The sequence below is a fragment of the Perca fluviatilis genome, chromosome 4, assembly GCF_010015445.1.
Source record: "Perca fluviatilis chromosome 4, GENO_Pfluv_1.0, whole genome shotgun sequence".
Classification (NCBI taxonomy): domain Eukaryota; kingdom Metazoa; phylum Chordata; class Actinopteri; order Perciformes; family Percidae; genus Perca; species Perca fluviatilis.
The window spans coordinates 34,981,359-35,001,340 of record NC_053115.1 but is presented as its reverse complement, the minus strand read 5'-3'; the positions used below and the strand labels follow the sequence as shown (position 1 = coordinate 35,001,340).

The window sequence follows — 19,982 nt, the reverse complement described above, 5'->3', positions numbered from 1 at the left end:
TTCGGCAATCGGCAGTAGTTTCGGCGAGCTTACCACGACAGTATGTCGCCCACAATCAACCTCTGCTGCTAAAAGCAGTCAATCTGCAGTGATGTTTGAAATGGAGACATATGGATGTGTTAGCTGTCGTTCTTAGCTTGCCGAAACTACTGCCAAAGCTGCTGGCTGGCTATGCAACATTAGCTAATGTCCGCTAGCATACGTACAGGCTAACTATAGCCAGTTAGCTTTGTGTGTAACTAACAAAAACTCACCCATCTCGTTTAACGTTTCATTCAATAACATTATGGTTCAAAAGGAGCACTACAGCCACAGGTCTTATGTTGACAACGTGGACGCAGATATAGGAAACTCCGAAGGCAGTCGTAATATTTACCTAGCCGTCTAGGCTAACGCTCTTACGCTTAACGTATAAACGTCGGCGTAGCATTAGCTAGCTGTCTAAACTTGTCTGAAAGCTGAACAACATCCCCGGTCCAAGTAATAAATAAACACTAGGCAAATATGTTGTTACTGGAGCTAGTAGGCTACCATCAAAACGTGAGATATCTAATCAATATGTTTACAACTGTCGGGGTGTTTACACGGTTGGACTGGCAAGTTAGCCCATTGCTAGCATATAGCTAGCATGATGCTTTGTATTTTCTAGATCTAGATAAGTTTACCGGTACTTATCTGAACTAAAGACATGATCACTGTCACTAGATATAAAGAAAACATTGACTTTCACTTGGTGCTATTCACTGACAGTAAAAACACATCTTCCTCATCCCAGTCAGTCACCATAGTTACAGTACTAGGCTGATACACAGTCACCATAGTTCTAGTACCAGGCTGATACACGTCTCCCCAACATGACGTCATCACCGTATTGTTAAAAAAAAATATATATATATATATATATATATATATATATATATACACATATTGAGTGCTATATGTACCTATTAATCAACAGTGGTGGTTAACCTGCAACATGGGCTTTATACAGCCATGGTGCAACTGCATCTTGTAAACTAACCCTGAAAGTCGGAAGTTGCGTGCCAGCAGGGGCGTGGCGTGAGCAGGGTGCGTGGCGTGAGCGACTGCTGCAAGCTGCAGTTGGACCCTTCTCAATGAGAGTGCTCAAAAGCGCATTAAGACAACATGGAGCTCGGCTTTTCCGCAATCTTGGCCCATGACGTCACGGTGGACACGCGCACTAGCAACAATTTGTTTGTGTTGTCGTAGCAACCGGTAGCAACATGCTCGTTCATGAGCTTATCTCTCGTGGCTCTTACAAGTGGCGAACTCATGAACTCGCCGTTTTCATTGTCTAAAATATTCACTAACGTTAAACATTGTGTTTTCGTTGTTCCAGATCGTTTACATGCTTAACTAAATAAACGATTGATGTATTTAACTAGACAACCAAGGAGATTTAATCATTATGTCGTGCTACTAGCTAGCGCTAGCAGTTAGCCTGCAGTTTCGTGAACAGAGCTCATCCATGGCTTTATCTGTCATCCACGTTACAAGCTTTACAGCATACAGTCCTCGGATGGATCATAAGAGAGAACCAAGGCCATGTAATCACTATGTCTGTAGTAACGTTATGTAGGCATGATCTTAATACAGCCACGCTAGCTAACCCTGATGTTAGCAACTAGCTAGCTAGCCGATAGCCCCGCCAGTTTGGGAAACGCTAATGACGTTACATCCACGTAACAGGCTTTACAACATACATACATCCCTCGGATGTATCATAACTGCATAAGATAATACCATGGACGTATTAATAGAACACATGGTGAATTACAACCATTAGCTATATCCATTATTACAGCTAGCTACATGAGCTCGGGAGAACAGTCATGAGAGCGGACGTGCACAGTCCCGTGGGTCTGCTCGCGTCCATTATGCGCGTTCATCATTTCAAATTTAATAATTCTGTATTCTGTCGCTTCTAGTGAATGTTAAAAATGTTAAAAACGTAACGTTTTAAACAAGGACCCTTTCAGTGTTCGGGCTGGTAGGTTGATATACCCCAAAACTAATTATCCGCTGAAATATAGACGTTTCTTTCGCCATGTAATGTCTATGTGAAAAGTCTTTCTGGGCCATGGGGTGCAGTACCACCGTTATCCGCTAAGCCCATGTTGGCATTTAGACTTAGCGCTCCTCCTGGGGGCTTGCCGTTGACTTCAACGGGACTGCTTTGAACAGTTTTTTTCACTGCTTCGAAACTAGACGGTCATTGGATAAATGATGTCCCGCCCACGGACGCTCAGCGTCTCTGGGGGTCAATGGAGCAGTGGGCTGGCCTGGACGCTGGGCTTCTGCGTGATGATTGGAGGATCTGTCGAAGGACTGTATCTCCTTTTGATTGACAGCGATTTTGTACTATAACAAGTCGCCGAAGCTGTTCAACTTCAAGCACAGCTCAGCTCAGTCCCATCGCGGATTTTGCAAGTCTAGCTAGTTGAAAGACGAACTGCTGCAACCTATTTCTTGGTATTTGCTTGGCGAAATGTCGTGGAAGTTTTCCTTGAAGCAGCAGAGTTAGTGATATTCATGATAAAATCAAAACGAACGACTGTTTGAGAATTAAACCAAAGTTTGGTCTTTGAGTATTTATTTACATTTGCAAATGGAGAAAACACAGTTTCAAAGGTACACGCAGCACAACTGAAAATGTCTTTCTAACCTAAAGTCTAAACATCCAAACATCATATAGTGAAGAAACTCTGTTAAGCCACCCATCTAAATGTATCTTTTAGTATGGCCATAGTTGAAAAGAGGACATCATGAAAAGTCAAACCATTGTCTCACCTTCCCCTCTGCTCTCTGTTCCTAACATTAGCCTAAACAACAATTTATCTCAGGAGACAGAATCCTACGTAGTTCTCACTGTCGTAAACAGTCATCGGCCTTCTCCACTTCTATCTAAGCAAAAGACAACAATGTGAGAAGGTTCAGGCTAGTAGAACTAAATAACTCTACTGGGCTATAGTTCACGGTTGCCAACTATTTCACTTGGAGCCTTTTGAATCTACACATGAAGAAGCTAAATCTTGTGGTGTTCTAAAACAATCAAACCAATGGTTAATATCATTAAACAAATGGTTAAAATAAAATTTGCCACCACAGTTCACCCTTTTGATTACAAAATAATCACAAAAATAAATTTTACTTTTAAAGATTCAACCCTTATTATAGAATTAATCACACTTCTTATTATTCAACCTTATGGATCTTCATGTCTATTTCTTACATGTTAAATGGAAAGGTACAAAAACAACCTCTTTTAAATAGTAGCAAGAATCAATCTCACACAGTATCAGAGACGGTGTCCAAACATTATTATCATATTCAGAAAGACGGAATACGTCAGAAGGCTCAATCATATTTACCATAAGAATGAAGTGAACTCTTTTTCTTGATTAGGGTAACGACATAGCAAACAAAAAAAACAAATCCGAAGACCAAACATAATCTGCTAAAATCCCTGGACCTTAATTTCACTGGTTAATGTCACATCAGACTAGTGCCTTATAATTTGTGTAAAGAATATGTTATGTATTTAACCATTAAAATAACCTGGTGTGAAGTGTGAATATTTACTAATTTCATATCTACCCATGCGTATGTCCATTGACAACCCATGGTTAAACCCCAAGTACAGAAAACCCATACAGCGAAGTCAAATTTTCCATAAAGCTGATAATTAAATTATCCAATAGCATCAAATGCTTCCCTCCTTTGGTTATTTTAATATAAATCAATTGAAGCACGCTCAGTGCAATTATCAAAGCTCTCACAGAGTGAAAGTTTGAGAAGAATCAGAATAAAACTGACCCCTCCTTGTCTCTAACCTCATTAAGTGCTGTCAGAGCACAAATAAAATTCAGTTATTCTATGTGTGTGGTTTCACTGGAAATAGCTTATTTCTGTGAGCGAAGAAATAGTGAACAAAAATCATTATAACCTACATCACGCATACATTTCTTAACTAAACCAAGTCATACTTTAGTAGAAAATGCATCTATTAGATAATCTTTCAAATGTCAAATGTGGTGTCTGTGTGTCGTCAATGTGGAAAGTGAAATTACCTCAATGTAATAAAAGATCCACAAGGAACTTTTCCTGAGTTCTAAAGCACACAACGAAATGGCCTAGGTCTTTATACTTAACTTTGTTCAATATTAACAATATTGCTGTTTAGGAATAATTTACTTTCTTTCATCAATCTATCAGTTGAGTTTGTGTGGTCATGAGGAACCACATAAGGTACGAAACCCCAATTAGCCCCAATTTAGTAGCATTCGTATACCAACCACCATTTTCTCATTGATATGGAAAGTAGTGAACGCATCACCCGTCTTTTCCTCCAGTCACCCTAATGTGTTGGTGTATGTAAATGTTGGGAGGAATGGTTACACGTGATTTATCATACTTTTCAAAAACCATAAATGCAATAGAAAATCATATTAATCACACTACAAATGTGGAAAAACCCCCCATGTTCTTCTTGAAGGGTACCTGTTCCAGTCCTTTCTGTCCGTCTGCTCCTTGTGTGTGTGTTCAGAGCACTCTGCTCTGAAAGTGTGTGTGTTTATCTCAGAGGAATGTCAACAGTTCCTCAAAAGAATGTGCAGTGAGTGTGTGTGTGTTCAGAGAGAGAGAGGTGGTGTGTCCTCTACAATTGTGAAGTATATTCTGCTGTCACTGTCAGAGAATGTGCTGTGTGGTTGTCAGAGAAGAGATCAGTATCACTGCTGTCTTCTGAAAAGATTTTAAACAGCAGGCTACAATAGCAGTATGTAGCTTCTGGTTTTTTCCTCCTTGGAAAAACTTCTCGTTTTTCTCCTCTCTCAATGTGTTGCAAACAGTGAGAAAAACTCCAGTTTTCCCTGTCGCTTCAGAAATGGCACGTAGGTGACTCAGCAGAGGATCTGCTCGTCACTTGTTGCAGGTTGTAGAAAAACCTGTCCTCTTCTCCACATCTGGAACCTTTTGTAGTGATGCGTGTATCCAGGTGACTCTGCCTGGAACCTTTCACTGCCCTGTGTGTCACTGGAAGGATCTCGATGGTCTCTGTCACCGTCTATTTGCCAATCCTTACTCCTGAAGTTGTATCACCACAGAATCCCCAGACTTGACACCTGGATTCTTACGGCCAAAAGAGCAGAAGAAAATTCTCACATAATAACCTAACCTATCATTTCCCTTATACTGCCGTGGAAGAAAAAGGTGTTTTTTATTATGGGCCTCTCCCTACCTATGTATAAATAAAGAAAAAAAAATCTTTAGAGCAAAATTCTTTGGAGCAAATCAGAACCAATAAAACAAAAACAATTACTATTGCATCCCCTTACACTACTGTGTCAATCAGGGGTAGATGATCCTTTTGTTTACAGTTGAACTATCAATTTTGTCAATTTTGTTCTCAGCTAAGCAGATTTTCTCAATGTACAATTGTTAACTATTCTAGCACTTTGGTTATCCAAGGTCTTTTAAACTGGAGCTACAGTGATGTCACAACAAATGTTTCAAACGTCTTTAGAAAAATTATTTAACACTATTTATTTCCCTTGCTACTTTATTAAACCACTTATCTCTTTATTAAACCCCTTATTTATCATTGCTACTATATCCCTCCTATTTGAGACATGACAAAGCTCATGACTCAAAAGCAATATAAATAATCTGTTTAATATACTAATCCTTAACATTGTTCTAGGTTTTACAGCAAATCCTGTTTATCAGTAACCAAAGTTCAATGAATAATTTCTTTAGGGGAATTTTCACCTCAGTAAAGTGTTTCAACGTCAACATCAACTAATGTAGTTTAGACAATTGGTGACATAGCAACTCAAAAACTCATTAGAGTATGATATGAAATGTACTGCTTTTAGGATTAAATCTCATTTAAACCTTCATTTATTCAATATCACCATTAAACTAAGACGAATTACCCAAAATACATTGTTTATGTCATTTTTTATCTCCAGTTTACAAACCAAAGTAACACTAATTACTATCTGCTAGTTCCAAGAATCATTACAACTTAAAGTTTTTAGCCTTCTATTTATCCAAATCGTTACCTGTTATGGGAAGCATCATATCATATAACATTCAACAAAAATGTATATCAAAATCATTTCTTTAAACCAAAATTTCACTTGTACTACTCATGTTTGGTTTTAGCTTGTGTCTTATCTCTGTGTGGTGTGTGTGTGTGTGTCTCCCCCTCTGGCTGTCCTCTCTCAAAGAAAGAAGGATTTCTCCAGGGTACATATAAACACACTGTTATTCTTTTTAATTTATGGCATCATTAATTAACAACTCAATGTATTCCTCATAAAGGTGTGTCAAGGTGTACATCTTACCATCACCCAGACTATAAAACGATATTTACTGTCTTTTCTGCTGGAACACTGAGGAAAGAAAAACGTTAGACGAAACAACAGAGAATGAAAACCTTCAACATTCCCTGCAGAATGTTATGTTTAGCTGTGGGAGACATTAGGTGCTCGAGCATAGACCCACTGCATTTACTGCTCGAAGGTCCTGAATGAAACAAAACTTTAACATTCATAATAAAAATCATTCCTCTTATTTATGTTACTTGAGAAAATAAGTGCACGTGCTAGAGAATCTAAACACGGAACTATAAACCCCATCCGTCAATAAAGAGTTAAATACACGGTCGGATTTCTGTCGATTACTTCCTGTTTTAGCGTGTACTGATGTATTCTGGGGCCTGTAGTCCGAACGCAGCTTGATGACTACAGGTTAACAATTTGTCTATCAATCCACGTCACATTTGTGTGTTTTGCCCAGAGATAACGCTGTACCTGAGACAAAAAGTGGTGAAACATCAGTAGATAAAATGTCGTTTTTACCGTGTGAATATGCATCTATTTGTAGTCACACGTTCACTGAATATGTGAATGCTTGTGAATACAAGGCATACGCTGTTGTATAGGTTTTCTATAGTCTCCTGTCGATGGAGACAAATAAACACATCATCAATAGTGTCAGTCCAGTCAGTCAATTTTACAAATAGTCACAAGGTGTCTTAGGTCTGTCTCCTCTTCTGTTGGAGACAAAGAAACATGAATGTGAGCTTTTGAGTTAGAATTTTTGAAAAACTTCTGTAGTTTATCAGTCAAGGTGACAGCCACTGGACATGTGTATATGCCAGTAGACAAAAGAAAACTCATACTCGTCCTTTGATTTGTTAAAAAAAACCTTTCAACGTAGTCTTCATCAGGGTCAAAAGGTGACAAAAGGAATGCATGTAATATTTGTGATTCCTTAAGTTTAACTACTGGTGTCCCAATTTGTTTTACCGTAGTAAGGAGATTAACAGACTGACATGGTACGTGTTCCATTATAATTTGTAAACAAATGCGTACTTTTAGGCTGCAACAAAAATATGTCAGCCAAAGAGTGATTTTTATCAAACCCACAACTTTAAAGCCAGTGGGCAAAAGAATAAACATTCCTAAGACCCGTGGGTGAAAGAATGTCTTCAATTTCAAACAGACATTTTCAAATGCAATCTGCATAACAAATTTTCAGGACACTCAGATGAAAGGGAGAAAGAAACAATGAACATTTTCCTTTATTATCTAGTTCAGGATCCTAAGGATCTGAATACACACATATCATAAGAATGGTGAACTTTTCTGGGATCACCATTCTACTAATCACTTCTCTAAGGAAAAACTAGTTTACCAGAGAGCTTCTGATTGAAGAACAAAGATCTTCACTAAACCCAAATTGTTGCTCCCGAATCAACTAAAAATCCAATTTTCTTCCCTTGTATAATTAACACCATGGTAGGCAATTTGTATACTCATCACATAAATACATTGAATAAATTGAGCTATTTTCCAAAAGTTGTTTCTATTCAATGTGCAGTATTTTTGTCTAATTTGATCTGTCTATCGTGTAGGGAGTGTTGCAGCGTGCAAAAGGCGTCTTCATTGCAAGCATGTATATGTTACGTATGTTCATGTTACCCTCCTGAAAAGATGCAAATGTCCTCCAGTCTCTTAGTCCCACCACCAACTCCATCCCCCACCTTCTGTCAAACTGCATACTGCCGAGGGTCATTTGTGCTGTTCTTCGGATGAATCCCTCCTGGGGTAAGGACAGTCATAGGACCAATGTCCTCTCTTGCCACAGTTGAAGCATGTGTCTCTAATCACTGCCCTATCCTTGCCATTGCCTTTGCCTCCTCTGCCCCTGAAGACCCCTCTATTTGTGCCTCTGAAAGCTCCTCTGCCAGCACCTCTCCTTTCTTGGGACAGTGCTGCTACAGTTTTCATGAGAGTCAGCTGTGCATTGTCATTGTTCTGTTGTCTTTTCCTTTCTAGCTTTTCTTTCCTGTTAGCCATGATTTTCTCAGCATGTCTGGCATGTCTAACAATCTCCGTCAGAGCTGAATCTTGCAATCCAATGCATGTCTTCTCCACGTGAGCTCGAATGTCAGGGAGCAGCCCACCCAAAAATACGTTTTTGAAATGGGCTTCCCAAAGTTCAACCACCGCTCCGGCGGCGGTTGTGCGTGCAATGCCACTGTGTCGGTCAAAAGTCTCAGCCAGTCGGTGCTGGAAATCCTCCACCGCCTCGTCATTCAACTGCTTGGTGTTTGCCACACGTGACATATCAATCCTGACCGGAAAAGTGGTCTCTATCCCGGTGAAGAGTTCCTCCAGCGCGTCGTTGTAGTCATCATTTGCTCTATTATTAAGAGTTGGATGACGAATGACTGGAGTTTCTGATCTTTGCATACTCCATAGGCCCAAGATTTTGCATCAGAATGCGTCGTATTTCTTGAACAGTGGGCAGAAAAGTCTCAATGAATGCTTTGAGGGACTTGGAAAATTGCGCACCAGAGTCTTTACACGGGGGAGATGGCTTGTGGCTCTTCTAATGTCCGTTTCAGTCCAGGGTCTATACAGCACACCCACTCCTCCCTGTGTAGCAACCTGAATCATTGGGAATGCATCAGCTTCATCTTCGTCTGCATCCCTCTCTGTTGTTCCTTCTGTGGGGGCTTGGAATGCTGATAATTCAGCCACGGATGCACTAGGGTGGCGGTGAATTGGGTGGATGTTTTCTCGCGTCTTTGTTTCTCCCCCATCCGCCTTTCGGCCTTTTCCCTTGCTGCGGGGGGTTTGGGTATGGCAGTGGAACGTCGAGACCTGGATCCACGCCTTTCAAACTCGGATAGAGAGGAGAAATTGTGTCAGTGACAGTGTTCATGTCTTTTTTCTTTTTCTCCGTTTTGTTAGTATCACTCATGTTTAACAGTGTCGTATGTTTCTGCAATTGTTTTCTCTCTCTGTTATCAGCTTCTTTCATCCACACATTAAAACATGCCTTATTATCCTCAATTTGTTCTAAAATCTCTGTTTTAATTGTTTTTTCCCCTTTTGCTTTCTTCTCTTCCTCTTCTAAAGCGTGTTTTAACATCCTTAGCTTTACTAGACTTAGAGATCCATTTGGCGGAAAGCCAAAGCTTTTTGACCAATATACCCGACATCTCAAACAATCCGGTCCATATTTCTGACACATCTCACCCACAATGGGTCCAGATGCTTCAAAGGGCTTCGATGGTTCGTTACCCATGATGACAGAAGCTTTTATTTTTTCAATGTGATCGTCACCACAAAGCTTATTTTATTTCTTCAGCAAACCTTCAAAAACCGCCGAGCCCCGCCGCCCGCAGACAAAAATCGCTTAATAGTCAAGAACCTGCTTAGGGTGTCACAGACTATTTACTATTTTGTATGCCCTTCTTTTTTAAAATTTTTAGACCATTTTTTTTATAAGTAGTCAAGAGCTTCTTTAAAGTGTAGCTTCTTCAAAGTGTCACAGACTATCTTATAAATAGTCAAGAGCTTCTTTAAATTGTCACAGACTATATATATTTTTTTAATTTATTTTTTATTTAATAGTTTCTCAGACTATTTCTGTTCAATTGTAATTGTTTTGGTCTTCAGACCCTTTTGTTAGTTATCAAACTAACTTTGTTGACAGTCCACAGCCTGTCTCTTCTGTAATCTATTGTCACACCCGTATCAAAGAAATAATCAGAAATATGTCTGTCTGTTAAAGGATGTCACTCGTAACCCAGTTATATCTTTGTCCTATCTGACCCAAAAAATACCCAGTTACTCACTTCCCAAAAGTCAGAATTAGTTTCATTTATTCTCTTTAGTTAAGAGAATGATTTCGCCAATTATTCATTACTTAATTTGTTTAGCAACAGTTGCTTGTTTAGAATGTTTGTTCAAAACCTTGAATTTGCAATCCAATTGTAATTAATCAATTTTATCTTACCCGTGCTGCTTGAAATCTCTCCCTGTTCGTTTTTGACGGAGTGGAAAACAGTCAAGAGCGCTCCGCGGTCCTAACCCTCTTCTCTCTGAAAAACCTTTTTAAAGGTTTAGAGGTATGAGGCAGGAGATTTTTGATCCCTGGATAGCCAGTCATCAGCAACCCAACGGAGCTCTTTTCTCTGTTAACTCATCCATCCTGCCGGACAACGCCAAACTGTCGTGGAAGTTTTCCTTGAAGCAGCAGAGTTAGTGATATTCATGATAAAATCAAAACGAACGACTGTTTGAGAATTAAACCAAAGTTTGGTCTTTGAGTATTTATTTACATTTGCAAAGGGAGAAAACACAGTTTCAAATGTACACGCAGCACAACTGAAAATGTCTTTCTAACCTAAAGTCTAAACATCCAAACATCATATAGTGAAGAAACTCTGTTAAGCCACCCATCTAAATGTATCTTTTAGTATGGCCATAGTTGAAAAGAGGACATCATGAAAAGTCAAACCATTGTCTCACCTTCCCCTCTGCTCTCTGTTCCTAACATTAGCCTAAACAACAATTTATCTCAGGAGACAGAATCCTACGTAGTTCTCACTGTCGTAAACAGTCATCGGCCTTCTCCACTTCTATCTAAGCAAAAGACAACAATGTGAGAAGGTTCAGGCTAGTAGAACTAAATAACTCTACTGGGCTATAGTTCACGGTTGCCAACTATTTCACTTGGAGCCTTTTGAATCTACACATGAAGAAGCTAAATCTTGTGGTGTTCTAAAACAATCAAACCAATGGTTAATATCATTAAACAAATGGTTAAAATAAAATTTGCCACCACAGAAATTGCTAGCCAATTTTCATTATACATTTCATACAATTATACACCACATTTGTTTTAGTTTAACATAATTCCAACATTTCCACCTTCGAGTTTAATATCGTTTTGTTAGATCGTTTGTTCATTCATTCATTCATACAGTAGGCTAGGCTAGTGTTGCAGCGGTGAACTAACCAGCTAGCAAACTGCACACGATAGCAGACAATGCTAATATTGTCGACCTGATTTTGGCAAAGCCATTTGAAAGTCTTCCTTACGAGGAGAAACTTAGAATTAAACAGCAGGGTTAGATCAACACTTAAGATTGATTTAGTGCAAAAGACAGGGCAAAGTACCAGGTCTGTTCAGCTCTCTTGGTATGACAAAGTTAGCTGGCTGACTGGAAGTGCTGTGACAACGAACATGTACTGCTGGCCATGCCATGCCTCTTGATGAAACCTTCTCACAGATATTATAAATTATTATAATAATTATATTATTATTGTATTATATTATTATTATTATTATATAATTTAATAATTACATTATTATTATATAAATAAATGGACAATTTTTATGATGTAGGCCAAAAATGAGCTTCCCCTCTTTGAATTACCAGCAGCCGCCACTGGTTTTAACATCATTTATTCATGACTAACGGAGGCTATAGGTCACTTGGAAGTTGGAACAAAGAAACAGGCTTAGTCCTCCAGAGACCAGGCTCTGTTTCACCTCCTCAGGATCCATTTTCACGCTAATCGAAACGCATCAGCTGCAGGCGCGGAGATGTGGGCGGGCCTGGACGGGCCTGGGCCCGCCCACATTGACAGCTGGCCCGCCCAATCAGAAATTCAAACTTTAGTGTGTTTGTGTGTTTTCATTCCACATTGTCAGCTGTCCCGCCCGACCCTTCGTTAAGCCCCGCCCTCCCTAGTTACTGTTGCTACGCCTGACAAGCTGTCGTGCCGGTTACGTCTATTACAGTATATATGCACCAGTTTTCATTGGTCAATGCAACATCAATGTAGCACTATTGCAATTGGGCGCGGACAACAGTATTGATTAGGATGAATCTGCCGATTTTGCCAAGAGCGAGCCGCGCCGTGCACCTCTGACGCTCATTCATGAGTGGTGAAGATAGTTGTGGAAACTTTCCGGGCTGGTCAACAGTACAGAAGTTAGCTAGCCATGGCACAAAAGCGCATTTTGGATTTCTTTATAGATTAACCACAAGCCAAAAAACGTAAAAGACCGGAGGCAGAAAACTCAACTGTAACTGAATGAAGTAGCGACCCTGCTAGCAACAGACGATGAGGGAGCTAATCCTGTAAACCAAGCTAGCAGCACCAGGGTAGCCGCAGAGGGAACGTCAACGTCAACTCAGTGCTGCCAGCCTCGGGCTCACACTTTTCCTGCTAGACGTTTTGGAGATGAGGATTTTTTTTTTTGTGTTATGACTGCAACACAAGGTAATAATGCTGGTTTATTATTATGCTGTGTAAAGCCTACTTAGCGTACGTATTGGAAAACCAGAATGAGGTCACACCGATTTTTTAATTATCCTCCCGTATTGTTATAAAATTATTAGGCCCAGGTTAACACGCAGGCCCAATATCTTTATGCCTGTAATTTGCTATTGCTGTGCTACAAAAACTTAAGGCTGCATTTCTCTATTCCAGTAGCCTGGTTAACACCAGACCCTTCTCAGCTGTAACTGAGAGTGGGTCTGGGAAAGGTTCATTGACAGTTCATTTCCAGAGGGGCGTCACCAACGGACGCCACTCAAATACCTCTGGGTGCCATTGGATTCTGGTTTTTGGTGTCGTCCCTCCACGCCCTACTTTTTCCTTGCAGGTGTTGCACATTGCTAACTTGTTATCTTCTGCACACACGCTGAAGAATTTCCAAACAGCTGATATGCAGGTTAATTCACGAGGCTCCCTACATGTGCAAGAATAGCGCGGACACGCGCTTCACACTGCGAGCGGGTACACGCCACACACGGCGGAGAAGTTGAGAGAAAGGAGAAAGAGACAGTGGGCCTGATTTACTAACACTAGCAGAGTTTGCGCTGCGTCTGTTTATGCGAGTTCGGTAATAGCGCACGCTATGCTTCCACATTTTGCGTAGTATTTATCAACCCTGACACCCATCAGGCAATCAGCGTCTTTCTCCGCCCACTATACCGTAAATTGCGCTGTAGCAAAGCGGTACTTGTGCTATGATATGTCTGAGTGCAGACTGCGATATTCCCACTGCTGATGCTAGGACTGTTTGAAATGATCCTGATGCCAATATTTGTAATGTAGGGAGGAGTTTAACAACTGCTGGAATGGGATGTGAACGCTGAGTGGGAGATTCAATTTCATCTTTGATTTCTTCCAGTAACTCTAATATTGCATGGCTGCTTGATCTGTAACGCTAAATGATGTTGTGTTCACTGACAAAGTGTGATTCTTGTGTTTAAAAATATTTTCAGCCTCGCCTATGTCTTTGTCTTGTTCAAATTACTGTTGCCATTTCACCAGCGGCATAAAGGTCTACGAGGAAACTCGATTGCAGCTGGTTTAGACCTGCTTTTAAGAGGCGGAGAATTTCCCCGCAGAATAGGACGCTCTTACTGACAGTCTTTGTAAATACCACGGAATATATAATTAGGCGCGCTTACTTATCCTCCCACCTTTTTGGGTGGAACTCTCACTTTCCCCACGACCCTCCCACGAACGCATATTGAAAGCGCAACTTGTCTATTCTCGCTCATGTGGCAGACAATCTGCGATTCTACCCAAGTGCGCCCTGTTTGTAAATATGCCGCATCGGTTACGTCCGTCTTTGCGACCAATTAGCGCCTGGAAACAGGCGCAAACGGCTTGATAAATCTAGCCCAGTGTCTCTGTCCGTGTGTGCGTGCGTCCTTGAGAACTGTAACTCGTATAACTTATGTTGTCAGTTAATTATAGCATTGACCGGTATAAAATCGGCATATGTAAGACTGACCTGCCGGTCCCTGGTCATGGTGAAGCACGGCTTTGGTGGTCGTCATGTTGAATGTAAACAAAAAGCTGCTCGCCGTCGGGGCGCTATCCTCGTCGCGTAAAGCCCGCCTCAACGGTTGTGATTGGTGTAAAGCCCACCTCAGCGGTTGTGATTGGTGCCTCAATTTTGAGGACATTGGAAATGGGTTTGAATGGGCTCTTCGCCAGACTGACCTGCAGAGCAAATCTAAAATTTGCCGGAAGGTCGTCAGGGTTTACCCAGGCTACTATTCCAGTGTTTGTGTCAGGACTGACTGGCTGCTTCACTTTGATTTGATTTAATATGATTCAGTGATGTGTTACCCTTGTGTTTTGTGGCTCCGTTTTTTGATGTTGTAGTAGGCATATTCTGTACCATTGTCGTAGCCGTGTGTCTATATCCTGCGTTACCCGTGCCTAGTTTGTTCTGTCTTGGATTTTGGACTTTATTCTTGTTTTTGTTTTTTCGCTTGTGGAGCGTCCGAGTGTGTACCTGTGTTCCAGTTTTATTACCGAAGCCTTAGTACTGTTTTGACACCACGAAGTGCCTTTGTTTTAATAAATAGAGATATTTTGTCTTCATCTTGACAGTATGGGTATGAAATAAATGTAACTTGGTTGAATAGCGATAACGGTCTATTATTTCCTGGTGTTTCGGGATCAGTAGCCCACAGCAGGCTAATTACGGTCTTGGATAGGCTATTTATATGAATTGAGTGTCTATACAGTTCAATAAATTGTGATGGATGCAGTCTGGTGTGTGGTGGTTGACTTTGGCTCAAAACTTTACTCTGGAAAATTTGTCAGCACCCCCAGTTCAAAATATATTCCCGCGGCTCTGCAAACAACGAAGTCTATCTCTCCGCTCGTCTCTTTTCTTTCTCTCTTTCTCCGTGAAATGAAGCTGTCTTCAGGTGCAGTAGAAAACGTTGTGTTCTATAAACGATCTGACAAAAAACTGTTACTGTGAAATATAAAGTCTACTTGTGCTACATTGGGGGGTTAACAAACACAACAGGACGTCGCACGACTCGCACCACACTGCGGTGATTTTTTTATTTTTTTTATCTGAATGCAGCTTCACGCTTAAGTACAGAGCTCATTTAAGATGATGCTCTGACATCCCGTTTCCGTGAAGGCAGCGCAGAGCTGCGCCGAACAAAGCTGACAGAAGCACAGCAGTTATGATCCACTGTCTCGTCCAGTTGCAGTGCTGTAAACTGGCAGCTTTTAATGTTGCAGACCACTGTTTTTTGCAAGTAGTTTAAAGTGTAAACATGTACTATTGTTATTGTCTGAACGCCCTTTGGGGGGGCGGGGGCAGCGGTACCGCCCTAGATTCAGGCCCACCTTGACTTAATCCAGGCCCACCCATCTGTCACGTTCTGCATCCGCCACTGATCAGCTGACTGCTCATTTACCATGCAACCTGAAGCGCAAGCCCGAGCCCGTGTAAAATAATGGAAATTAAGACGGAACATGACCGAACCACGACCGAACCCGACGGGTTCCGTCGGGTCACGTCGGGTTCGGGCAAAGATCTTCAGCTCTAATACTGGCTGTAGTCTTTTGCCTCTGGGCAAAAAAGCCTCAGATGACGCAAAAATCGTCATTTTGCGTCATCTGAGGCTTTTTTTCCAGACCCACAATACAGAGATCTCCCCTCTCAGGGGGACATGAGGGAGGGAAGCACGGTCATTCAAAAATACTACCGGGTTTCTACTGATACAAAGCTTAATGCTAAATCGGTGAAGTGTCCCTTTAACAAGGAAGAAGAAAAACGATGATATATCTTGTTCTTCTGCATACATTTTTATCCTTTTTTTTTAAAACTTCCATTGTGTGTCTGAACATGAGTGCACTGCTGGAGTACTCTTTGGATTCCATTAAGCTTTTAATTTTTCTTAAATTAAATTCCCTTTTTAAAAAAACAACCCCAACTCAACATCCACACTCTTTTCTTAACTTTCACCATATCACACGGTCTTCATCAGCTGTCATAGAGATGGATCTGTTGACATGCTCAGGAGCATATATGATTCTATAATAGCACATAGGATTTCTCATCCATATTGGCTTAAACACATATAACATGGTCAAATAAAATTCTTACTATAGCCTACTAGCCTTACTATGTGTTTGTGTCCTTTAATACTGCATATTCTATATATGCAAGAAGGAAAAATAATAAATTGGTGTATTTTTATGTTCTTATTTAAAATAATGGTATAACATAAGGACATTTAAAAGAGATTCACATTTTGAGTTGCAACTCAGTGCATGTTTTTATTTAGCAGTCTGTTAAATCATAACATAATTCAAACATTTGTATGTGTACATTTGCTCAGGTGTTCTTGGGGCCAAACGGCGAGGTGGAGGAGTACTCGGTCATCTCCATTCAGCAGAATACTGCTATCAGTTCAGACCTCATCCTGGACCAAACAGAGGAACATCTCTTCATCATGACTCATAACATGGTATATGCACACACAGAGACTCTTGTAGACTCATTTCATGTTTTTTTTTCTCTATGCATCCTTCCTGTGTTGCAGTAATAAAGCTAAAGAGAAATAATTCAGTCCCTCTTGTTTCTGCCCCAATTCTTTGTCTTCCAGTAGAGCAGCCTGTAGTTAAGATTATTCTAATGACCATCATTTTATTTTGCTTTGTTCTACTGGAAAAATGTGGGCCACCTATTCATTTTAATCAGGTTTCTGGGAGCTTAGTGTGCATGGTTTGCACGACTGAACACAATTGTGTTATCCTGGTTACAGCTGCAGAAGCGGCCTGTGGCAGAATGCCAGCAGTACCCAGACTGCCATTCCTGCCTGCTGGCCCACGACCCATACTGTGGCTGGTGCGTCCTGGAGGGAAGGTAAGATAAACCCCAGCAGTTAAAAATGTGTCCTAATCAAGCATTTAAGAAAGTGTGGCTGTTATTGAATTCAATTAGAACTAAAGTTTAAGGTGTAAAATAATTTACCTAATCTAACTGGTTATACTCAGTGTTGGATTATTTACAAATAAAGGTCAGATCAGACCTTATCAGATACCATATGATCCTTAACATGTAATGCATAAAGAACATAAGAACCAGTGCTAAAAGCGTTAATTAGTCCATTAACCAACTGGATGATCAAAAAATAAATAAATCTGTGACAGTGTCTTAACCTATTGTCATTTATCAAGAGTCTACAACCATTATTGCGGCTCTGTGATGCTGTACTTTGACACAGCAGAGCTTTAAGCTAAATGTTAATGTTAGTATGCTAACATACACACAATGACAATGCTAACATGCTGATGGTAAGCACTAAGCACGTAGTATGTTTACTGTGATCACCATGTCATAATGGTCATAATCCAAGTATTGGGCAAACTGAAATGTTGAGTAGATGATGGCGCTAGATGAACATTCAGAGGTCTTCAAACTGATTAAAATTCATCCTGAGGGTGACATGAATGTGTGTACCAAATTTCTTGGCAATCTACCCAATACAGGTATCTGAAGTTGTTGAAATATTATACAACTGACCAACAGACTGACTTGTCGCTAGCATGACTAGGAAAACTAAACATCTTTATGTTTTGCATCAATCTCGTTTTTTATTTTTTATTGGATTTATTGTTCATAAGACAAAATAAGCATAAGTTTTGGCTCAGCTAATGGCATGATAGGCATTTGTCTGCATCATTTCTTTTTACATTGCTTGCCCCACCTTCAGTTGAAAACTAGAAAAAGTATAATTTCTGACTTGGAGAAAATAATACAAAACACACTATCTCAGAATAATAGTAACCAAATAAAATATTGTAAACTTGAATTGTTACTGTTACAGCCAATCTATGACACTTTCGCTGAACAGAATACATATTATATACAAATTATAACTAGAAGGGCACTCGGAGGGCGCAGACTGCCCATTCTTACAATGTCAGTGCAGTGTGAGTTTTCTAGTCTGGAATAAGTTTTCTGACACCACATGATATAAACACAAATACATCTCAATGTTAACAAAAGTGCAAAATAGTTTGTGTCCCCACCCTGTGATTTGAATCCTTTCCGGAATGTAATATATTCTTCCTTGGCCCATGTTACACCCTTCCAACAAGTTTCATGAAAATCAGGCCAGTAGTTTTTCAGTAATCCTGCTGACAAACAAACAGACCTACCGAGTCAAAAACATGACCTCCATGGCGGGGGAAATTACACAATGAAGATAAATGCTAAGACGTAGTGTAACAGTAAAAAAATTAGCAAAGAGCCACAAAGTCAGTTAAGTGACTCAGTTATGTCAGTGATACAGCAATACCTCTCTAAAGTTTGCTAACACTCACTAGCGTTAGCCACTATAAGCTAGTGGTTATACCAGACCACATAAAGATGAATGATACATTTCATTTGTAAGTTATCTAAAGTTTGACATTATCAAAATTTATTATAAGCAGTGTTTATAAATGAGCATTATAAATGAGCTGCTCATGTTGCTGTAAAACATTTATTTTCAGTAATGTATTTTCAAGCAGATGTAATTTAAAGAATATAACTGAAATAAAAAGTTCAGTGTTGACATATCAGTGGACAAAAAAAGCTACTGGCACTCGTTAGTTTTTGAAATGTTTTTACCAAGTCATGTTAAGAACTAAGTGAGTGTGCACTGGTGAGATGATGTTTGAGGCTGATGAAATAAATCTACCTCTCCATCCCATCTGTGTCTCCTCACTGCTTGGCCTCACCACCTGGCCTTCCTCCTCCCTCTCCCCTTAATGTTTTTCTCTCTGCTCCTCTTTTTTTGTATAGTTTGAGAGACAAATAGCCTGACTTTACCAGTGAATACAGTGTATGTATGTTGGTGTTTTCCCTGCAGGTGTGTGTTGCAGTCAGAGTGTGCTCGTGGGAAGCAGCCAGGTCAGTGGCTGTGGAGCTTTGACATGGAGCAGCAGTGTCTGGCCGTCCAGGACCTCAACCCCTTCAACATCAGCAGGGAGGAGAGCAGGACAGTAAGTCTAAATGCAGTTACATAAACTCAAACAAAACTCTTGACATTTACCCGTCTGTACACATCCTTACAAAGAAATGACGAGGAAACATGTTTTCTGGTTTCTGTTGATTGCAGAATAAGAGAATCATCCACCTCAAGCACCTACCTCCAATATTGCCTTTCTTTGTCTAATGAGATAATAGCTTAAACATTTGTGGGTGGTAAGCTCTGCTGTGCAGTCATTGGCATTTATTAAAAAAGGTGTGGTACTATGATTTGGTACTAATAAAGTTACTAATTAAAGTAAATAGTATCAATTAAGGTTTAATCCACACAAAATGGTTGATATCCTCACTGATCCTATGTAAGAGAAACTATGCAGGAAAATGTGTTTAGCTGTTTTGTGTTGTCACTTATAAAAGGTCATCCTGCAGCAGGATGCCATGTCTGTCATAGAGCTGCATCAATTAATAAAGAAACCTATATGGGCCTGTGTCTTTTTTATCAACTAATGCAATTTATGTGTGGGATGAATATAAACTCAACATAAGGTATATTGATATGGATGAGAATTGCAGTTATGATTTAGTGTTATCCTTTTTGAAGAACCTTGGCAGTATATCTGTGTCTCTTAGTGGCCAGTAGATGGAAGACGTAGGCTAATCTACAAACTGTAGAGGTCAAACTCTTTGATTTACAGATGAAATCTTGGAGCTGCAGTGCAGAAACAAAACATGAATGAGGAAAAATTAGTATGATAATAAATCAAGTATGAGTCATATTCCTGCAGTCAGGGAATCAATTTTAGTTTTCAAATTGAATTATTTCATATTGA

At 40.1% G+C, this 19,982-nt stretch overlaps 1 protein-coding gene across 3 annotated transcripts in view; it reads left to right on the top strand.

The window, feature by feature from the left end:
- plxnb1b (plexin b1b) overlaps positions 1-19,982 on the top strand; it is a 204,034-nt gene that overhangs the window by 150,463 nt on the left and 33,589 nt on the right. For all 3 annotated transcript variants that reach the window (XM_039797857.1, XM_039797858.1, XM_039797859.1), the window contains 3 exons: positions 16,514-16,642; positions 16,940-17,040; positions 19,034-19,166. In XM_039797857.1, coding sequence (XP_039653791.1) covers positions 16,514-16,642; positions 16,940-17,040; positions 19,034-19,166 — 363 coding nt within the window. The remainder of the gene's footprint in view (positions 1-16,513; positions 16,643-16,939; positions 17,041-19,033; positions 19,167-19,982) is intronic.